At 45.3% G+C, this 22,816-nt stretch overlaps 2 protein-coding genes across 6 annotated transcripts in view; one reads left to right on the top strand and one right to left on the bottom strand.

The window, feature by feature from the left end:
- The window catches only part of NT5M (5',3'-nucleotidase, mitochondrial), a 292,344-nt gene that overhangs the window by 192,433 nt on the left and 77,095 nt on the right, over positions 1-22,816 (top strand). For all 5 annotated transcript variants that reach the window (XM_086940853.1, XM_086940855.1, XM_086940857.1 and 2 more), the window contains one exon: positions 2,082-2,142. In XM_086940853.1, coding sequence (XP_086796979.1) covers positions 2,082-2,142 — 61 coding nt within the window. The remainder of the gene's footprint in view (positions 1-2,081; positions 2,143-22,816) is intronic.
- LOC147684954 (uncharacterized) lies at positions 2,852-14,407 on the bottom strand. The gene is made up of 2 exons (XM_086942274.1): positions 13,479-14,407; positions 2,852-2,876 (listed from the first exon to the last, which is right to left on the bottom strand). The coding sequence occupies exons 1-2, from the start codon at positions 14,405-14,407 to the stop codon at positions 2,852-2,854; spliced, it is 954 nt and encodes a 317-aa protein (XP_086798400.1).

Genomic DNA, 22,816 nt, shown 5'->3' with positions numbered 1-22,816 from the left:
CTATGAAACACGTGTCGGCTGGTTCTTTTCAAGCTGTGATACATTAAATAAGGAGACCACGACGCTGTTGTCATCATATGTCCATTTATTTTCATCAATCGTATATTACTTTGTACCTCATTGTTGTTTCTCTGCACTAATTTGTTATTTTATAAATGGCCACACAGTGACCTATTATACCCACCAAGTGTGTGCATAGGGTATGTCTTTTCACAAACTTGTATTTATGGTTCATTCATTGAAAGCCTTTATTATTAGGGTGAGCACTCTAAGTAAATGTAGGTTCTGATCACACTACTGATTGGTTAAAGTATAAAAATGTGTACTCAAGGTTCCAAAGTTTAGCAATATGAGGCTATGCATAATGCTCCCAGAATGCTCTCTGATTAGATGCAAATATTTGCAGAAGCTTGAGAGCAAGATTAAAGACTCTTTGCTTTCAATATAAAATGTTCCTAAAAAAATGAAAGTAGGAAGAAAAAACATTTTGCTAAACTACTGTGAAATTTCAGGTACCATTTCTTTGCAGCATCATTTAGTAAAATGTGTTGATGCATGCTAGTATTTCGCAAATATATTCATATTGGAAAATCAGTGTAGCCAGTTTCAATAAGATTATGAGAAACATAAAAATAAACCAGCATTAGCAAAGCCAGTAGGTCTGAAATTAGTGATCAGCTTTTTAGTTTTGCCAATACGTTTTGGCATAGTTTTTGTAAAGCCTTCTTGATGTGAGAGCTGCCGGGCCCTCACCATAACAAGCATTGGCAAAAATAAAAAAAACACACACTGGCACATTAGTTACTGCCACTGAACAAACTACTTTGTGTGCCAATATACTCCTTGTGAAAGAGCTTAATGCCGTCACTCACAGTGAAGCCAGCCGATAGAGAGAGAGGGAGAGAGAATGTTAACAAACTCAAAAGGTTGTGGTTAACGCCAGACCAAATTAGGGGCCCTAATAATAAAGAAAGTCTCAAAAGTGCACCCTTGGTATATGTCCTTGCATTAAGTGTAGCTGTATGGCTTTCGTGAATTTACAAGAATTTATAGAAGTAGGGCAAGAAATGTACTCCTGGAAATTTTGCTCATGCAAAAACACGAGTGTTCGCAAGGTCATTTTCCCTTCAACCACTTTTTTCCCAACTCTTGAAGAAGGTTTACGTCTGCCATTGTCGGGAGTAAATTTCCAACATTTCTCAGAATGGGAAACGATTAGAGAAGAGTAGTTCAAAATCCTTGAAACATGCAAGTTAGTAGATTTGCACAGATTGCACAGATTTAAAGGGCATTCCAACCCTGGAACTATTGCTTCCCACTACCTTCAGTCCCAGTATGTAGATCTGCAGAAACGTGGCAACATAAAGGTATTGCTAGTATTCAAAAACTACTATGGTATGAGCCCTGGCATAATCAGAGAGGCTATATAAGAGCTCCTATGTCATGAGATTGCTGCCATAATTTGTCGCCGAACCACATGGCACCAAAGGGACAAGTGGATTTTGTTACAGGACAAGGAGATTTATGAAGGAACTTGTCCCATGGACAAGTAGATATTTTAATAAATTCCACACCCTGACGGTAAGTAACTTGATTATCAATACACGAGAACAGGATTTTGTAAATTGTTACAGTGTGCCATTGGCTTTACAATATGAGTTGGTGATGTGACACATCACCTTTGGACTACTCCAGAGCTCCACAAGTCCGTAGAAAGATTAAAGGGTGAAGGCTAGGAGTAGCATGAAAATGTGGAGTACAGAAAAAGTGGATGGGCGAGTCTTGCTGTACTCCACATTTGTATACCCCCTCGTTTTTCCAGGGACTTGTGGAGCTCTGGAGTGGGCCAAAGGTGACATGTCTAATATGAAAAACAACAGTAATAAATATGCCTACTTACAGTAGGTTTGAATTTTGAGTGGGAGGCTTACCAAACATGAGATCTGGCAGAGAGGCATATTGAACCTGGGCTCCTCAAGGCCAACAGGACATATCAAAACTGGGTCATAGCACAGGATGTGAATAAATTTAAGCCAATGATTAAACACATTTCTGATGTTATTTCATGATTTCTTCCTTAGCACTGATGTGTTCATTTGTACGAGTCCAATTAAGAAGTACCAGTATTGTCCTTACGAGAAGGTAAGTTTGGATCCTTTATTTATTACACAACGCTAATTACCTGGTAGGAAGGCATTGTGTATGGGTCAGGTGAGCTTCGAGATGAAGGGAGGAAATTATTGTATGACTGAGGGTCATTTTTGTCTAAGATTTTTTTAAATATTCTTGAGATGACCAAAAATTAACATCACAACAATTTACCAAGATAACAGAGAGATTACATGTTAACGCTTTGTGGAACTGTGAAGCTGAAAATGAGAAGACAGTCAAAATCGTTGAAAGAAATCTATCTTGCAGTGTTTTTGAAGCAGAAATATGAAAGTTGGCCAGTGAACAATACCAACATGTTTTTGTCCTCCTGAATGAGGATGTGGATTAGGTGAGAGCTTGAAGAAAAGGTCACACCATCAGGAGAGTTACAAGTAAAAAGACATAGATGCTGGCCGTTGGTGTGGGATGTAGAGTTAAAGACAACGAGAAGACAAGAGACTGATGGAAGTTAATAGGTGTATGAAATATCTATAAGTGTTTTGGGACTCCAGCAGCAAAAAATATCATAAAATATAAAAGATGATTGAGTAATTGTAGAATAACGAAAATGATCCCCTGGTGGATAGATTACAAAACATAATTCATAAATTATTCATGTGGGCCAGTTCTAGGATTATTGAAAGTTGTATTAAAAAAGAATGACTATACTCTTTACCTGCTGCTGTTTCACATATTCTAGTCATGTGAAGAGAATAAATCTTAAACTGAAAGATAATTTAACAGCATAAAATAATTCTATTAATCCCTTGACCGCGGCGCAAATTCCGCCGTGGTGCTGGGCAATTAATGAGAGGACGTGTTTCGGACGGTCCCCACCCATACTCCGCACACGCCCACTGTGACGTCGGACGGCTGGGGGACGTCTGACGCACGCTCACCCATTAATTCCCCAGGACAGCGGCGGAATTTGTGCTGTGGTCGTTAATGCTGTTTTTTTTATCATCAGCAATATATCATTATATTGTTTTAATATCAATTAAGAAGAACATCTTTTAAAAATGTACTAAGAGTATACGTTTGCTTTTAATTTTACAGGACATGTTACCTTGAGTGCTATTTGATCTCATAATTCTATTCCAGATCTGTACAAAAGTGTTCACACACACACATACACTGCATCTTTTCATTTGAAAATATTGATATATTTTTTCAGAGTTAAATATTTTTTTGTATCAAGTCCTCATGCAAATCCTTAGGATATCCATGCAACATAGTCTACTTGCATATGTATTGCCTTTGCTTCCGTTTTGTACACAATTTCTGAGACCTGAATGTAAATCTTTTTTCACATTTGAATACACTACTAATCTTCAAGTACCCATTATTGTGCTTTAGCGGAAGCCCTGGTTTTCCAGAATCCTACAACCACCTGAATTGCTCACATTAGAACAAAGTAGATTGGTATTCCATCTCATTGCTCTGTAGGAATCCTCCCCTCCCTTTACATGAGGCATTTCCCCAATCAACTTAGGCTCTGTAAGGCATCTGGAATCTGATGATCGCCTCAACAACAAATGCCAGCTTCTCTTAGAGCTATAATTCAGACACTGTCATCAAAGGCAAACATATTCAAGTTGTAAGAGCAGTAGAATGTTTATGAATTTGGTGTCAGTTTCCAAAGTTGTTTCTGGCTTAGAAGAGAACCGTAGATCTCTTACATACTTACTAGTAGGTGTGCAATCTGTTTTGTACAAAGATAGGGGTTGTCTCCTGTCCTGCTCCATATTTGTTCGCAGATAATATTGTCCAGAACCTTAGTCACACCTCTCTGTGCGAATATGAACAATTTAATTTCACTCTTTTCAAAATTGTGCATGATGGATTTATAGCTGCCTTTTTCATCAGTAATGGTCAGGTCTCCTTTCATCTAGTCTAGACTAGATTTGAGGTTGTCCTGATTTGAAATGCAACAGGCAAGGTCAAACCCACCTTAACATCAAGCTGATGCCGTACTTTTAGCAAAGCTTTGTTAAATCACTATGAGCCTCTCAATCTGAGAGACCTATATTTGATAGGTCAAATGCGCTCCCTTAGCTGTTTCATGCTCTAGTCTTTCACATTTGATTCCTGACCTTTTGAATTCCCCAAGGCCCAGACTGGATCTGGAAACTTTTCCGGCAACAGTTTCCACACACCGGCAGGTGGTGCTAACAGACTCCACGGCGGCTCCATCCTCTCTCCGGAAGTGATGACACCGAGCCGTATATACGCCCCATCCCTGTGCCGATACCTCAGTTCTTTTGTTTATCCACTCTCCAATTCCTATATGGAGCTCCTACCCTAAACATTTTGTCAAGGTTCACCTACTCCTGAAAACCATATATGACATAAGGAAAATGTCCTCGCCGAGGACTACAGTCTTTGAACTGTGCCACTCCTGCTGAAGACAGATGTCAGTCACTGAGACACACAAAGTATGCCATGGCTGCTTAGGTTCTAAGCATGACTCGAAGTCCTATGACAAGTGCTCCATGATAAACTTGTCGGTCACCAGGGAGAATGAAGCTGTACGTCACCGAAAACAAAAATTGAGGTTGGTCAAGTGCCAGGCCTGCTCCAGATTCAAGTTTCAGTTGTGATCCTATGAAATTGAAGGTTAGGCAAGAATATCCGAACCTAACACCGGATTCGGATCAGAAGCTGAGTTTGTCTCGCACTCAACCAATATCACAATATTAAATCACCATACCATAACCCAGAGTGTTACGTCCATTCATTGAGGCATCTTGGTTTAAACCTTGCCCAATAATGCCTGTGCGTCAATCTATTGCTTGGCATCGCAGCCTACCCAATGGGAGCCGGCCTTTCTGGCACAACATGCAATACCCCAAATGACTAATTATACAGGGGTCTGCCAGTAAGGTAAACGCAAATGCTTTCATGATTCCGCTGTACAGAGAATCAAAGCATTTTGACACACTGGGAAAGAGTATTCTTCTCTGCGAGTCTAGCTCAGAGATGGATTAATGTCGTTTGATTTAGGGCTGGTACACACTTTCACTCTGGAATATGGCGAACAGGATCTTGCACCTCCTGATTTCAGAAATTAATTTACTTAGACAGTACACAACTACATTGACTGTGCAATGGAACCAGTGAAGTAGTCTGGCACAATGCCTGTAGGTTTTTATGTTGACACATAGACGTCCTTGATAGATATGTCTTTTGATGGCTCCAGGATTTTTGGAGAGAAGGCTGACGCAGACTTAGAGCGCTTGAAAGATAGTTGTGGTATGGCTTGCTTCTTGGGTGTGTTATCTTAGGTCCACCAATTTCACCAGTAGCACTGGAAACTCTGGGCTTACTTGAAGGGCCTTACGGCTCCCCAGAGACAGCACTTGTAATCTGTCCAACAGGCCGTTCAGCCTGTTCCGGGGCTGCAGTGGACAAAGTGGTGACAGAGATGGGGGCCATCGGCAAGGGCAGTAGTCCTTTTCTGTATCACCTGCTGCAAGTGCAGCCAAATCACTCAGTTCCCCTTCATCAGTCGTATGCTGATGGTAGAGGGCAGGGTTTGTTTTTATCTTCCCCATATGCTTGCTGTTAGCCTGGTACCATTGGATTTTAGAGGTAGTTCAGTATGGTTACGCCCTCCCATTTCAATCTACCCTTCTCTTTTTACTTCTGTTTTTGCTCAGGCATCAGCAGATCATGCCACCCTGATCTCTGAAGAAGTATGGACACTACTTGTAGAGGGTGCTTGAGGTGGAGAGGGGCAGGCGAAGCTACTCCAGGTACTTCCTAGTGCCCAAGAGAGACGCCGGGCTGTAATCAATCCTAGATCTTCAGTTTTTAATACCTTCCTTTGGAATGGCAGGTTTAAAATGCTGACTCTGCTCCAGGTCCTCTTTACTGTATGCATTGGGGATTGGATGGTGTCTGTGTACTTGCAGGATGTGTACTTCCCTGTGCCCATCCTGCAGTCCCACAGGCATTTGCTCCGCTTCATTGTGGGGTTAGAACACATCCAGTTCACTCTCCTGCACTTCAGCCTCACTTTTCCCTACTACCCAGGTTCACAAAGCTGATGGTGGTTTTTGCGGCTTATCTTCAAAGGATGGGAGTTCACACATTCCCCTATCTCAGCGACTGGGTTTTGAAGACAGGCTTTCCAGTCTGTAAAGGACCACCAGCAGCTGACAATTTCACTGCTGTATTCCTTGTGTGTCTCAATAAACTACCCAAAATCCTATCTTTGGCCAGTGCAGAAGATTCCTTTTATTGGGGCCTTTTTCGATGCTGTGGCTTTTAAAGCCTTTCTTTCTCCTAAGTGAGCCCAGGACATTCAGAGCATGATCCTGATGTTTCGGGCTGCGTCCTGGCTTGCTTTCTGGACAGTTCTGAGGCTTATTGGTCTCCCAACCTTGGGCATCCTGCTAGTGCCTCATACCCAATTTTACATGTGAGCTCTGTGGTGCCTTTGCTGTCAGTGGGCTGAGCACCCGGGATGTCTGTTGGACAGCATCTGTGAGAAGTTGGCCTGATATATGATGTTTCCAATTCTGGAACCACCTTGTATCAGTCCAAACAATCCCTTATGGTGTCTGGTTGTAAGTCCACCTTATAGACAAGCTATCTTAACGGTAGCATAGACTAAGCAGCCTTAAAGGCTAAACTCAAGAGGTCGTGTTAAGCGAGCTGTTTTACCACATACAATCCTGTAATATCAAATGAAAGGACACCACACAAGTATATATTATAAAAATATATGTGTTTATTTCTAAAATAATCCCCAGTACTCTTTATGAGCAAAGGGGCACAAGCGTTAAATCAAAAGCACAGTATAACATACAAAGTTGCACAATTATGGATGAGGGCGGGTGGCCACTCAAACCATATATTAAGAAAGTGGTATAAGAGATACCAATCGAACAGTGGTTAGGCATAGGGCCTAGGGAATCGCTGGGAGCAGTCGGGACAAGCAATGCTGAAGTCGGGAAAAGCCCGCGGGATTCGGGTGCAGCGCTGAAAGCGCGGCTTGCACCAATGCAATGTCTATGGTGCGTAAAAGTTACACAAATAGAGTTTTAGGATACTTCCGCTGAACCTAGAAGGACAAAACTTTAGACACAGGCCCTAGAGGTGTGTACCAGTGTAGGAACACCGGCGTTGCAAAGTTACCTCACCCACAGGAAGCGGGTGCATAGGGTCGAAGTGGCGTCGGGTTTCGTCACGCAGGTTGCTGGTGCTTGAAGCTGAAGATGCTGCAGGCGATGTGAAGGAGAAGTGTCCGGTGTGATCCAAGGGTGGATCAGAGTCGTAGAGTACCTGAAAGCAGAGGGGACAGAGTCTGGGTCACTCAGCAGTGACCAGGGTGGAACCAGGACGGAACCAGGCAATGTCGGGCGGAATCAGGTGGTTGTCGAGGAGCTTCTCTCCGCTGCCACGTGGGCTCTGGGGCATCTGCGACGTCCAGGAGCGGGTCACGAGCTGTCCCACGCAGGCTCTCACCGTCGGCGCTGTCGGCTTCAAGATCGGAGCAAACAACACTTGGCAAGAGCAATCCACGCAGGACTGGAAGATTGCTTCTCACTCGGACCAGGAGGGTCAGAGCGGGTGCTCCTTTTCAGAGGAGCGGGTGCAAGTCTGGAGCAACCAGAATCGCAGGTCGTAGTTAGGTTTTCGCCGGCACAGGGGCCACAAGCCAGCTGGCAAGTGACCGGGCCAAAGCGTCGAGCCAAAGAAAGCAGAAGGGCCCCTCGCAGCACTCGTCGAGTGTAGAGGGGTGAGCTTCGGTGCAAGAGTGGCTCAGGGTTGGGGCTTCTCAAACCCCGGTGTACAGCTCCGAGAGTAACTCGTGGGCTGCACGATCAGCGTCTCGTGGCCTTTTCAAGATGGCGTGCCCCACGCTTCTGGTCGCCTCCACGGGTCTCAGCTCTGCAGGGACTGTGGATCAGGCTGTAAGAAGGCAGGCAAGCTTGATCTCGTCGATCTCTGTCGCTCGAGTTCCGGCGGGAACTGCAACAAAGCAAGGGTCGAGGTGCTGGATGGTGCCTGTTTGCACAGGGTGGTCACTCCTTGACCACAAGGGAGATTCTTCAGTCTTCTACGTCGAGTAGGATGTCGAAGGGTCCAGAGTTTTGTTTAAAATGTTTAATCAGGATAATCTGAGTGCTTTGGCACTGCTCCCGTTCTTATACCAATCTAGGGGGCTGGATTACCTGCTAGGTCCCCTCCTATGGGTGGGACCCAGGAAGGGGGTGGATACACCCCTTTCCTTTGATCCAGGCCGCGCTGGGACTGGGGCTGGTCTGCCCCAGAACCGGTTTGGCCGGATTATGCAAGGGGCAGCCTTGTGCTCCCCAGGCAGTGTCTGGTTTCTTTCAAACCTCCCTGCTACAATCCACTATCTCCTGTCTGGGGTGGTGTAACACCGCCCTGTGACAGGAAACCCTTTGTCCAGGCCTCCTCTGATGAGTTTCGGTCAGCAGCAGGAGGTCAGACCCGTGTCTGTGGCAGAGGCATCCATTTTGTGGATCTGAGGCTCTTTTAAAAATCAACCGCGTTTCAGTAAAGTAACGTGTCTTCTCCCTCTAGAGGGGTGGAATGCTATCCCCGTCGACAGGACTGTCGAGGGGATAGTATTCCAATTCGTATGACACCTTACACGACATGTTTTGATAAAGCCAAACCAAAGTTACAATATAACCGCGAGGATTATAATGCACTTAATAGTATATGGTATGGCATTATCCCGGACCAGCTTAGGGAGTTGTTCCCGACAGCTGTAGACAGGCTCAGCTCATGCTCGAGCACCATCTCACATTAAACCACGCACTCTGCCTCCAGGATTGATAAGGCCTTCCATAGAAGTGACTCACAGGTTCATATGTGTCCAGATATAGGTTTAGATATAGGTATACTATATCTAAGCAAGTGGTGATTACACCAACTTGCCCCAGCTGAGTGATCAGCCAGTTGTGTCAATTTAAGAACCAGCCAGGGGTGGCAAAAGCTATGCTGCAGCCTCTGGTAGGCCTTGGTGGCACCTATGCCCTGAGCACCTATAGTGCATGGTACAGGGGCTGACAAGGAGTCCATTTCCAATTGGGTTATGTACCTATAGTACATGTGTATGAATTTAGAGAGAGAACAGCAGGCTGGGGGTCTGATAAGCAGGCCCACAGCCTCATTAAGTCGAAAACCAGGGAAGCAAAAAGCAAAAATTGGGGTGACCATAGGATAGCAGACCCTACTCTCCTACACAACCCCCCCCCCCCCCCCCCAACGCAGGGACATTAAACTTAACCTTGACCAGATAAGTCTTCATGTTCTAAGTGGAAGTACCTGGAGAGACCATCTGCATTACCATGGTCAGTCCCTGGGCGGTGCTCCACTGTAAAGTCCATCCCCTGTAGGGAAATGGACCACCTGAGTAGTTTGGGGTTTTCACCCTTCATCTGATTTATCCACAAGAGGGGCTTATGGTCTGTCTGAATTAGGAAGTGAGTACCAAACAAGTATGGCCTCAACTTCTTCAGGGCCCAAACCACAGCAAAGGCCTCCCTCTCAATAGCTGACCAACGTTTCTCCCTGGGGGTCAGCCTTCTGCTAATAAAAGCAATGGGCTGGTCTTGACCATCTTGATTAAGTTGTGAAAGCACAGCTCCCACCCCCAACTCAGAAGCATCTGTCTGTACAATGAACTGTTTGGAGTAGTCGGGACTCTTCAGGATAGGTGCAGAGCACATGGCCTTCTTCAGGTCATCAAATGCCTTTTGACAGCTAACTGTCCACTGAACCTTTTTTGGCATCTTCTTGGATGTCATGACATTTAATGGTGTCACAATGGACCCATAGTTTTTCACAAATTTTCTGTAATACCCAGTCAGGCCCAAGAAGGCTCTGACTTGTGTCTGGGTAGTTGGAGGAGCCCAGTCCTGTATGGTCTGGATCTTGCTCTCCAATGGTTGAACCTGACCCCCACCTACTAGGTGGCCCAGGTACACAACCTTGCTCTGCCCTATCTGGCACTTAGTAGCCTTGAAAGTCAGGCCTGCCTTTTGCAGGGCCTCCAGAACCTTCTTCAGGTGGATCAGGTGATCCTCCCAGGTGGAGCTAAAGACAGCAATATCATCTAGATATGCTGCACAAAAGTCATCCAACCCAGCAAGGACTTGATTCACCAACCTTTGGAAGGTGGCAGGTGCATTCTTCAAACCAAAGGGCATTACCACAAACTGATAATGTCCACTAGGGGTAGAGAATGCTGTTTTGGCTTTTGACTCTTCAGCTAACCTGATCTTCCAGTAGCCAGCTGTCAAATCAAATGTGCTCAGAAACCTGGCAAAAGCCAATTTATCAATGAGCTCATCTGCTCTTGGAATGGGATGTGCATCTGTCCTAGTGACAGCATCGAGACCTCTGAGACCTCTGTAGTCCACACAAAACCTAATTTCTCTCTTTCCATCTTTGGTATGAGGTTTTGGCACAAGGACCACTGGGCTAGCCCATGGGCTCTCTGATGGCTCAATCACTCCAAGCTCCAACATCTTTTGCACCTCAGCCTTTATACAATCCCTGCCATGGTCAGGTTGCCTGTAGATCTTATTCTTCACAGGCAGACTGTCACCAGTGTCCACCTCATGGGTGCACCAGTTAGTTTGACTGGGTGTGAGTGAAAACATGTGTCTGTGGGCCTGCAACACCTGTCTGCAGTCCACCTGTTGCTGCTCAGTGAGGCTGCCTGCCAAGGCTACTCCATCAACTGAACCATCAGCAGGGTTCTGGGAAAGCAGGTCTGGGAGAGGGTCACTCTCTTCCTCCTGATCCCCATCTGAGGCCATGAGGAGACTCATGTCCTCCCTGTCAACAAATGCTTTCAACCGATTTACATGGAGCACCCTGTGGGGGCTCCTACGGGTTCCAAAGTCAACCACATAGGTGACTTACCCCTTTTTCTTAATAATAGGGTAGGGTCCAGTCCATTTGTCCTGGAGTGCTGCTGGGCCCACTGGGTCCAACACCCACACCTTCTGTCCTGGCTGGAACTCAACCAGAACAGCCTTTTGGTCATGCCAAGCTTTCTGTAATTCTTGACTGGCCTCCAGGTTTTTGGATGCTCTCTCCATATACTCAGCCATCCTGGAGCGGAGACCAAGTACATAGTCCACAACATCTAGCTTAGGCTTTTTGAGAGGTAACTCCCATCCTTCCTTCACCAAACATAGTGGACCCCTCACAGGGTGGCCAAACAAAAGTTCAAAAGGGCTGTAGCCAACCCCCTTCTGTGGGACCTCTCTGTAAGCAAAGAGCAAGCAGGGTAAAAGGGTGTCCCATTTCCGCCTAAGCTTCTCTGGTAATCCTTTTATCATTCCCTTTAGGGTCTTGTTGAATCTCTCCACAAGCCCATTGCGCTGTGGGTGATAGGGTGTGGTAAACTTGTAGTTTACTCCACACTCCTTCCACATTGCTTTTAAGTATTCAGACATGAAGTTGGTACCTCTGTCTGAAAGAACCTCCTTTGGAAAGCCCACTCTTGAGAAAACTGCAATGAGGGCTTTTGCCACCACAGGTGCTGTGGTGGTCCTCATGGGAATTGCCTCTGGATACCTGGTGGCACGATCCACTACCACCAGTATAAATATGTGCCCAGATGCTGTTTGAGGATCTATGGGACCCAAAATGTCTATTCCAACTCTTTCAAAGGGTACCCCCACCACAGGTAGTGGTATCAGAGGGGCCTTTGTTGTGCCACCTGACTTACCACTGGCTTGGCAAGTGACCCAGGAGCGACAAAACTCCTTGACATTTTCTGACATATGAGGCCAGTGAAAGTGAGGAACAATCCTGTCCCAAGTCTTATTCTGGCCTAAGTGTCCTGCAAGGGGAATATCATGGGCCAAGGTAAGAAGGATCCCCTCAACTTCAAAGGTATGACCAACCTCCTGGTAGCACCAGGCCTGGGGTCTCTAGCCTCTGAGTAAAGGAGCCCATCATCCCAATACACTTTATGGGTACCTTGAGCATTCCCTGCAGCCTCAGCAGCAGCTTGCTGTCTGAGGGGTTCAAGTGAAGGGCAATCTAATTGGGCCTGCCCCAGTTCTGCCCTTGAGGGTCCCCCTGTCCCCAGAAACTCAACCTGATCAGGCTCAAGTTCCTCAGAGACAGTCTCCTCTTGGACTGTAGAACCAGTTTCCTGTGAAATCTGATCCTCAACCTGGGGCAAGTGGGAAGGCACAGCCTTAACCCTCTTGCTCTTTCTCTTGGGTTGTGGTTGGTCTATTGTTCCAAGATCCACCACTGGTTCAGGAAGGCACTTCTTAGCCTGAGACCGTGTCACTGCAAGGACATGAGCTGAAATCCCTAGCATTTCTGCATGAGTCCTGTACTCCACTTCTGACCAAACTGAGCTTTCAAGATCATTGCCTAACAGACAGTCTACTGGGAGGTCTGCACTTACCACAACTTTCTTTAGGCCATTTACCCCTCCCCAGGAGAAGTTCACAACAGCCACACTATGTGTAGTAGTGGTGTTGCTTGCATTGGTCACTAGGTAATTTTCACCTAGTACAATCTGACCAGGGACCACAAAGTCAGGTGTCACCATAGTGACACTGGCACAAGTGTCCCTGTAGGCCTGAGCCAGTCTCTCATTTATCAAAGGCGTCTGCCTATACTTGCCCAGGTTACTGGGACTCACAGTAGTGGACAAAGATAAGTCCACATCATATAGGAGAACTGCCTGAGTAGGGACTCTGACTAGGCCAGATTCCATCTCAGTACCCAGGGTTAACCCTACTATACCCTTTGGCTGTGTACTACCACTGTTAACTGTACTAGGGGGTGCAGGTGCTTTAGGAGCTGCAGTGGTAGGGACTGGATTTTTCTTGGTGCATTCACTCCCCCAATGGGAAATGGACTTACAAGTATTGCACCAAGGTTTCTTTGGGCCATCATTCTTCTTCTCCTTGTTACCATTTTGGGAACCACCCTCCTTATTAGAATTTTGGGGGCCTGAAGAAGACTTCTGGTCTTTTTCTTTATCTTTCTGATTCCCACCCTTCTGGTCTGTTTTCTTCTGGTCACCATGGTTCTGGGGTTTCTGCTTAATCCTTGTTCTGACCCATTTGTCTGCCTTCTTTCCCAATTCTTGGGGAGAGGTCAGATCAAAGTCAATACGGTATTGATGCAACAGCTGGTTCTGACAGTTATTAAGGATCTGCTCTCTCATTATAAGATTGTACAATCCTGTATAGTCTGAGACTTTACTTCCCTGCAGCCAACCCTCCAGAGCCTTAGTGGCACAATCAACAAAATCAGTCCAGTCCTGAGTCTGTGCTTTTTGGGTGTCTCTGAACAACAACCTGTATTGCTCAGTGGTTAGGCCAAACCCTTCAATAAGAGCACTCTTCAGGACAGAGTAGTTTTTGGCATCCTCAGGTCTAACTGTGAGGAGCCTATCCCTCCCTTTCTCAGAAAAGGAGTACCATAAAATTGCAGCCCACTGTTCTTGAGGAACCTGCTGTACCATGCAGGCTCTCTCCAGAGCAGTCATCCATTTGTGGATGTCATCCCCTTCCTTGTAGGGGGCTACAATCTTTGTCAGGTTTCTATTGTCATAGGACCTGTCTTTCTCTCTAGGAATATTGCTGCCACCAGTGACAACTAAGCCACACAACTTGTGTTCTCTTGCTAAAGCAAGTTTAGCTTGAGCCAAGGCTATCTCTTCCCTCTCTATTTGGAGTTGGACAGCCCTCATCCTGGCCCTATGCTCTTTCCTCTGGGGGGAAGTCATTCCCCTTTGAGATTCCCTTGAGACACTAGAAAAATGAGAGTCCCTTGAGGGAGATCTCACCCTTCTAGTGCCTGGAAGAATTAGGTTATGTGGTCTCGGGAGGTGCTGGCCCTCTCCATTCACATGTAGGTCTAAGTTGGCCTGGTTAAGCCTGGCAACTACAACTTGGTTACCCCTCTGATCCTGATCCTCAGGCTCCTCTATCTCTGAGACCTCCTCCTCTTCCTCCTCCTCTTCTTCCTCATCTGGAGTGGTCTCATTCTCAGGGGGGTTCACTCCATTTCCTAAATCTAAGGGAGCTGCACACGCCTTATCTAAGTCATCCTGCTCTAGGATGGCTATCAGGGAAGGAATGGTGGGGTTTCTGCCCCCTTTTAGCCCCCTTGCAGTGCACAAGGCACCCAAGTCTTTGTGGCTAAGTTTGTCATAACTGGAAGCTGCCTTGGTAAGGTCAGCCTTCACAGGCACAGAGCTGGGAGCTCCACCTGCGTCAGACATGACTGCTAGTGAGGTGCAAGTGGTGCACTTACCTACACTAAGTGTTTTCCTACTGTACCTTGCTAGTGAGTTGTAGTCAGGGTGTGCTAATCCCTTTAATCTACAACTACTAAGTTCAGTAGAACTTAAATATGCTAAGCTTTTGATTTATATGTACCTACGGTACTTGATGTGAACCTTCAATTTGATAAAAAGATTGCAATGGTAAAACAACAGCAAGCTCAAATCCCACCGCTGCCACCAATGTGAGAAGTTGGCCTGATATATGATGTTTCCAATTCTGGAACCACCTTGTATCAGTCCAAACAATCCCTTATGGTGTCTGGTTGTAAGTCAACCTTATAGACAAGCTATCTTAATGGTAGCATAGACTAAGCAGCCTTAAAGGCTAAACTCAAGAGGTCGTGTTAAGCGAGCTGTTTTACCACATACAATCCTGTAATATCAAATGAAAGGACACCACACAAGTATATATTATAAAAATATATGTGTTTATTTCTAAAATAATCCCCAGTACTCTTTATGAGCAAAGGGGCACAAGCGTTAAATCAAAAGCACAGTATAACATACAAAGTTGCACAATTATGGATGAGGGCGGGTGGCCACTCAAACCATATATCAAGAAAGTGGTATAAGAGATACCAATCGAACAGTGGTTAGGCCTAGGGCCTAGGGAATCGCTGGGAGCAGTCGGGACAAGCAATGCTGAAGTCGGGAAAAGCCCGCGGGATTCGGGTTCAGCGCTGTAAGCGCGGCTTGCACCAATGCAATGTCTATGGTGCGTAAAAGTTACACAAATAGAGTTTTAGGAAACTTCCGCTGGACCTAGAAGGACAAAACTTTAGACACAGGCCCTAGAGGTGTGTACCAGTGTAGGAACACCGGCGTTGCAAAGTTACCTCACCCACAGGAAGCGGGTGCATAGGGTCGAAGTGGCGTTGGGTTTCGTCACGCAGGTTGCTGGTGCTTGAAGCTGAAGATGCTGCAGGCGATGTGAAGGAGAAGTGTCCGGTGTGATCCAAGGGTGGATCAGAGTCGTAGAGTACCTGAAAGCAGAGGGGACAGAGTCTGGGTCACTCAGCAGTGACCAGGGTGGAACCAGGACGGAACCAGGCAATGTCGGGCGCAATCAGGTGGTTGTCGAGGAGCTTCTCTCCGCTGCCACGTGGGCTCTGGGGCATCTGCGACGTCCAGGAGCGGGTCACGAGCTGTCCCACGCAGGCTCTCACCGTCGGCGCTGTCGGCTTCAAGATCGGAGCAAACAACACTTGGCAAGAGCAATCCACGCAGGACTGGAAGATTGCTTCTCACTCGGACCAGGAGGGTCAGAGCGGGTGCTCCTTTTCAGAGGAGCGGGTGCAAGTCTGGAGCAACCAGAATCGCAGGTCGTAGTTAGGTTTTCGCCGGCACAGGGGCCACAAGCCAGCTGGCAAGTGACCGGGCCAACGCGTCGAGCCAAAGAAAGCAGAAGGGCCCCACGCAGCACTCGTCGAGTGTAGAGGGGTGAGCTTCGGTGCAAGAGTGGCTCAGGGTTGGGGCTTCTCAAACCCCGGTGTACAGCTTCGAGGGTCACTCGTGGGCTGCAGGGTCAGCGTCTCTTGGCCTTTTCAAGATGGCGTGCCCCACGCTTCCGGTCGCCTCCACGGGTCTCAGCTCTGCAGGGACTGTGGATCGGGCTGTAAGAAGGCAGGCAAGCTTGATCTCGTCGATCTCTGTCTCTTGAGTTCCGGCGGGAACTGCAGCAAAGCAAGGGTCGAGGTGCTGGATGGTGCCTTTTTGCACAGGGTGGTCACTCCTTGACCACAAGGGACATTCTTCAGTCTTCTACGTCGAGTAGGATGTCGAAGGGTCCAGACTTTCGTTTCAAATGTTTCATCAGGATAATCTGAGTGCTTTGGCACTGCTCCCATTCTTATACCAATCTAGGGGGCTGGATTACCTGCTAGGTCCCCTCCTATGGGTGGGACCCAGGAAGGGGGTGGATACACCCCTTTCCTTTGATCCAGGCCACGCTGGGACTGGGGCTGGTCTGCCCCAGAACCGGTTTGGCTGGATTATGCAAGGGGCAGCCTTGTGCTCCCCAGGCAGTGTCTGGTTTCTTTCAAACCTCCCTGCTACAATCCACTATCTCCTGTCTGGGGTGGTGTAACACCGCCCTGTGACAGGAAACCCTTTGTCTAGGCCTCCTCTGCTGAGTTTCGGTCAGCAGCAGGAGGTCAGACCCGTGTCTGTGGCAGAGGCATCCATTTTGTGGATCTGAGGCTCTTTTAAAAATGAACCGCGTTTCAGTAAAGTAACATGTCTTCTCCCTCTAGAGGGGTGGAATGCTATCCCCGTCGACAGGACTGTCGATGGGATAGTATTCCAATTCGTATGACACCTTACACAACATGTTTTGATAAAGCCAAACCAAAGTTACAATATAACCGCGAGGATTATAATGCACTTAATAGTATATGGTATGGCATTATCCCGGACCAGCTTAGAGAGTTGTTCCCGACAGCTGTAGACAGGCTCAGCTCATGCTCGAGCACCATCTCACATTAAACCACGCACTCTGCCTCCAGGATTGATAAGGCCTTCCATAGGAGTGACTCACAGGTTCATATGTGTCCAGATATAGGTTTAGATATAGGTATACTATATCTAAGCAAGTGGTGATTACACCAACTTGCCCCAGCTGAGTGATCAGCCAGTTGTGTCAATTTAAGAACCAGCCAGGGGTGGCAAAAGCTATGCTGCAGCCCCTGGTAGGCCTTGGTGGCACCTATGCCCTGAGCACCTATAGTGCATGGTACAGGGGCTGACAAGGAGTCCATTTCCAATTGGGTTATGTACCTATAGTGCATGTGTATGAATTTAGAGAGAGAACAGCAGGCTGGGGGTCTGATTAGCAGGCCCACAGCCTCATTAAGTCGAAAACCAGTGAAGCAAAAAGCAAAAATTGGGGTGACCATAGGATAGCAGACCCTACTCTCCTACAGCATCCGTGTTTTGAATGAGGCAGGCTAGAACCTTCAAAATGAATGCCTAAGTTGGATGAATCCATTCCACCAGGTTGGTCAAGATGGTGCCTCAATATTGCTTGATGTAGGATTGTGACACATAGTTGTCAGTCCATGTCAACACCACTACCTCACCAAAAGATGAGAAAGTCATAAAAAGAACCCAGCGAAAGTCTGCCAGCTCATTCCTTTTAGAAGAGCAAGTGTTCTCTACTGAGTTCCATCCCCTCTGATTGGTATGTAATTCACAGTAGCCCCATCTCATCATATCTAGATATGTATTACAACTTATGAAGTTAGGAGAGGAAGCACATGCAACAAAGGGCACTTAACACCATCTAACACCATTGCAGATTTTGAAGATGACTTCAGTTAGCTCTTTGTATGGTACGGAGGCGCGAGTTCACTGGAAAGAAGACGACAAACCAGGAGTTTTTTGATGCCGGTGGGCAATATGAAGCACTTGAGGGAAGGTAGCCACCTCTCTCTGGATCTACAAGCAGTTCCTAACCCTTATATTTTACAAACCTGCAAATGCTAATTACAGTATTCAGAGTTTCATTTCCTTCTGAGGCCTTTCCAGAGTATCCTGTGGGAGATCTCAATAAGGTCCAAGTCATGAATGAGTGTCAGATGAGAAGCAACCAGTGGTTCTGTAGACACAAACAAACCCCAAGAAGATTGACTGTTCTAGAAACTCTCAGAATAACCAGTTAGCAGAGAGTGAAGTGCTGCCCTTTTTCACTTGTTTTCACTCTTAATTGATTGACACATATAACTCAAGCAGGTGAGAAAAGGCATAATATTAATGAATTGTGAAGAAATGTATTCTGTAAGTCCAATGCCGACGTGGAAGTCTCCCAGCTATATCAATTAGGTAATTGTTTGAATGGAGCCTATCTTGTAAGGATGCTGTGAATAAATTAGATTAATCTCTTGTGGTACAGAGCTGCTCTGTAATTCCTCGATGGATTCTGAACTAGTAACACACTGTTAATTTGAAAGCTTTTGATATCAGAATCACTGTTAGTTTGGGTAGATGATCAGTGCCCTCCTCTTATGGCCCAGTAACCCTCATCACTAACCAATGTGCTGATTATGTTTCTGTTTGGAGGGGACCTGGCCTAGCTGTTTGTGTTGGACTGTTCCTATTGAAGAAGGAACAAGGCTGATCTACATACATCTGACAACAGTAGCCTTTTTGGAGATAAAATGATGATCCCTAATGTGGCCCAAGCGATCGCGAGTTGCTGAGATTAATTCATGCATCCTTCCATCACTTTGTTGTTTGTTGCAGTAGATGCCATGGGTATGTGTACATGTGGGTCCGGTGCTTACAGGACTCGAGCTCTACCTCGCCGAAGAGGCCTAAGGATGCCAAAACCAGACTGGGGTTGCTTGTGTTCCCAACTGGAGGGGATATGGCCTGGCAGTTCGGGCAGTACTGTTCCTACTGGAGCAAGCCCAAGATTGATTTACATATGACTGGTCTTTGTGTAAAGTAGCATAGTTGTTAGAAAACAATTGTATAGAAGTTATACTGGTAGAATGCCATCGGCTGAGGTCAGTTCAAGCATTCCTTTCATCAACTTGACTGTTGCATAGATGGGAGCAACGTGGGGGCGGGGGGGTGTAAAAAATAATTACCTGATATTCTCTTCTTTCATTGTTAAAGACTCAGTAATGCAAGAATTAATGTTCTTCTCTTCACCATTCATTTGAAACAGGCGGTGGAGTTAAGGTATGACAGCTTGGTAAAGAATTACAGGAGCTAGAGATTTTTTTTACCATGACCCACTGCCTGATTTTTTACTCAGTGGTGAAAATCTATTGTATTAAAGTTTAGTTAAGAGAACAACTTTTTATAACCAGCAATTATTATTATCAAGTAGTTTTTTGTTGACATTTGCCTTTGCTGTTGAGTGATATTTAGTAACTTTAATTGTAGTTATTCTTTTTTTGTGGTCTATAAGAATGAATGAGAGGAGTCATGTAAACGCTCTTTTAATATAAACCAATTAGTAGCCTATTTTCTAAAGCGTAGTGCTGGAATATGATGGGAATTGATTTTGAAGTTAGGTAAAATATATCTAAAACACATTCATCTTACCTTAGTGTGCTGCACAGGAGACTAAGTCCACTTTGAAGTGATCTTGATATTTTTTTAAAAGCTTCTTTTTATTAAAAGGAAAATTGCACTGTAATTGGTCCTCAACCTTAGTGTGTAGTATTGTCATTAAATATCTATATTCTATTGGGGAAGACGCTGAGCCTGACGCCCCAACTGGGCTTGCTTAATGTATGGGACGATACAGACCTAACTGAGACAGAACGGCAGTTGGCAACGCTAGGCTTTACATTAGTCAAGAGGGAGATAGCGAAAGGGTGGGACGGAGTGGCGCCGCCGGCAGCGGCAGTATGGCTGAAAGAATTCGATAGATGTATGGTAGCGGAGAAAGAAGTATTTATAGGTAGGGGGCGCCCACTAAAATTGACAACATCTCCATAAAGAATTGTGAGGCTCTTCTAACAAGATGCAATCCTTCACCGTCTTCCTCCTGTAACTTCCTGCTCCTTTACAGACCTCCATCTAGCAAGGCAAAATTCCCAGAAGCACTTCTAGACACAGTCTCAAACCTGATAACAATACACTCCAACCTATGCATTCTGGGTGACCTTAACATTTGGTTTGATAAACCCAATATGACCCATCCAAAAATAATAATCACCGGCCTAGACGCATTGAACCTGCATCAGATTGTCCACAATCCAACACACACCGCTGGACATATCTTAGATGTCATTTTTGCTAATACTCAACTAGTTACCTTTCAAAGTATAACTCCAGTCACAAGGTCAGACCATCACTTGCTTGCTGTCCAACATAAAACAACGCTAAGCGTCTCACCTAAAACGACCTTACATCCATCCACCTATCGTCCGTGGAACAAACTCAATTTGGAACACTTGGAACTACAACAAACATCCAGTACAAATCTGGAAACCATAAATTCTGTTCACAATCTATATGAGTGGCTACAGGAAGCTTTTGACACCCTGATATCACTCAAAACCACACAACAGAACAAAAGAAAAAAAGCGCCTTGAAGAAACATAGAAATAAAAGACATAAAACAATAAATTAGAAAGCTGCAACTTACCTGGCTCAAAACAAACGCCAAACAAGACAAACTTCACCTACAGAAAATTAACAGATTATACAAGTCGGCTATCAAAAAAGCTAAGAAAAGGTACTATTCAGACAGAATTCAAAACGCTAAATGTGCAAATAAAGAATTCTATAAAATACTCAATGAATTTCGCAAACCAAATTGCCTAGAAAGAACTCATCCTGTTACTCAAGATTTCACAGACAAATTGGCAAATCATTACACGGACAAAGCAGACACATTGGAATCGTACTTAAAACCGAAACAAAGCACCAGCACTAACCCTTGTACAAAACAACAATCCAAGAATGTTCTAATCAAGCCTCTCCGGCAGCTCTTCTGACCCCTGTCCGCCACAAACTTTCAAGACAATTCTTTTAACAACCTCTGCTGCCACTCCAGTAAGAAGTATCATCAACGATTCCTTAACTACTGGAATATTTCCAGAAGAACTCAAAAAGTCATACATACGCCCTTTACCGAAGAAACCACACTTGGACCCGCTGAACTCTGATAACTACAGACCCATTACAAATGGACCTTTCCTGGGCAAACTGATAGAAAGAGCAGTGTTCACCCAGATGTCACAATTCATTGAAGAGAATGACATACTTTCAGACTTCCAAACAGGATTCCGTCCGAGAAGAGGCACTGAATCTGCCCTCCTTGCCATCTGGGATGACCTAAAGAATACAGTTGACAGCAACAGGGTTGCTGCGCTACTTCTCTTGGACCTCTCAGCTGCCTTTGACACGGTTGACCATGACACGTTGAAACAAAGACTTTATGAAGCCGACATATAGGGAACTGCTCTAGACTGGATCACGTCCTACCTTCGAAACAGAACTAATGTCATCCATACCCCACCTTTCTCGAACCGTACTCCACAAAAGCATGGGTCCCTCAAGGTTCTATCATCTTGCCCATGCTTTTCAACATCTACATGAAGTCATTACCAGTACTGATCAATAAATTTCATCTCATGTGCTATATCTATGCAGATGACACGCAAATACTCCTTCAACTGGAATGCCCCAAAGACATTGGAAAATCACCAATTTTCAGCTGAATCAGAGCTGTGGATGACTTGGAGCCATCTCAAATTGAATGCTTCAAAAACTGAAATACTCAAGTGTGGGGATTGGAAATATTACAACTCGCTGGCCGCATGGCCTGATGAACTGGGATCACTGCCTAAAGTATCGAAGGAAGTAAGAAACCTCGGAATGACCATGGACTCCAAGCTTTCGATGAATGCCCAAGTGGATAAACTAGCAAGATCAAGCTTTGCTACTATAAAAAGGCTGTGAGGAATTTTCCCTAATTTGGGATTTCCACACAAGGTCCAAGCTACCATCTCCCTTGCTCTGTCCAAACTCGATTACGCCAATAGCCTCTACCACGGATTACCTTTAACGACCATGAAAAGACTACAACGGATTCAGAACTCGGCTGCCAGACTACTCTTGCATATCAAACCGCGAGGCCACATCTCCCCTGCCTTGAACGCCCTGCATTGGTAACCGGTTGCCAGAAGATCCACGTTCAAGCTGCTTTGTATCTCCCACAAAGCAATACATGGAATAGGACCACTCTTCATCAGGAATAAAATCACCAAACACATTCAACAAAGGAACCTCCGCTTTAAAGGAGCATCTCGCCTCAAAATCCCACCATACAAGAAAAAAACCATGGGTGGCGCATCCTTCTCTGTTCAAGCAGCCAAACTATGGAACTCTTTACCCCCCACATAATGTCCACCGACAACCACCTTATCTTCAGAAAACTACTCAAGATTCGACTCTTCCCCACATAAGCACCATACGCAAACAGAAATTTACAGCATATCCCTCTGTATATAAGCATTTGTTTTCACTCTAGATATGTACCTATCTTTTTGTATTACTTTGTATAAACATGTAAAATAATATTATGTTGTTAAGAGAAAAAATAATAAATAAATAAAAATCATCTTTGGTCTACATGTACATACTTCCATTGTGCATCTATGTACCTTCCATGTACTTAGATCTGTGTGTCTGTTACTTTTCTCCTGAAAAAGCATATCCAATGCACTACCCTATTTGTCATCCTGTGCCTCTATCAATATCTTTAATCTACATATACTTACCTACTTTATGTATCTATATACTTTCAATGTACTTATGGATCTATATATTTATCACTTTCTTCTAATTTAGCATTTCCAATGCACTACCCATTTTCTCAGCCTA

This window comes from Lissotriton vulgaris, chromosome 10 (genome assembly GCF_964263255.1).
Source record: "Lissotriton vulgaris chromosome 10, aLisVul1.2, whole genome shotgun sequence".
In the NCBI taxonomy this organism is placed as follows: domain Eukaryota; kingdom Metazoa; phylum Chordata; class Amphibia; order Caudata; family Salamandridae; genus Lissotriton; species Lissotriton vulgaris.
The sequence above is the reverse complement of the archived record's forward strand: the minus strand, read 5'-3'. Positions and strand labels throughout refer to the sequence as shown.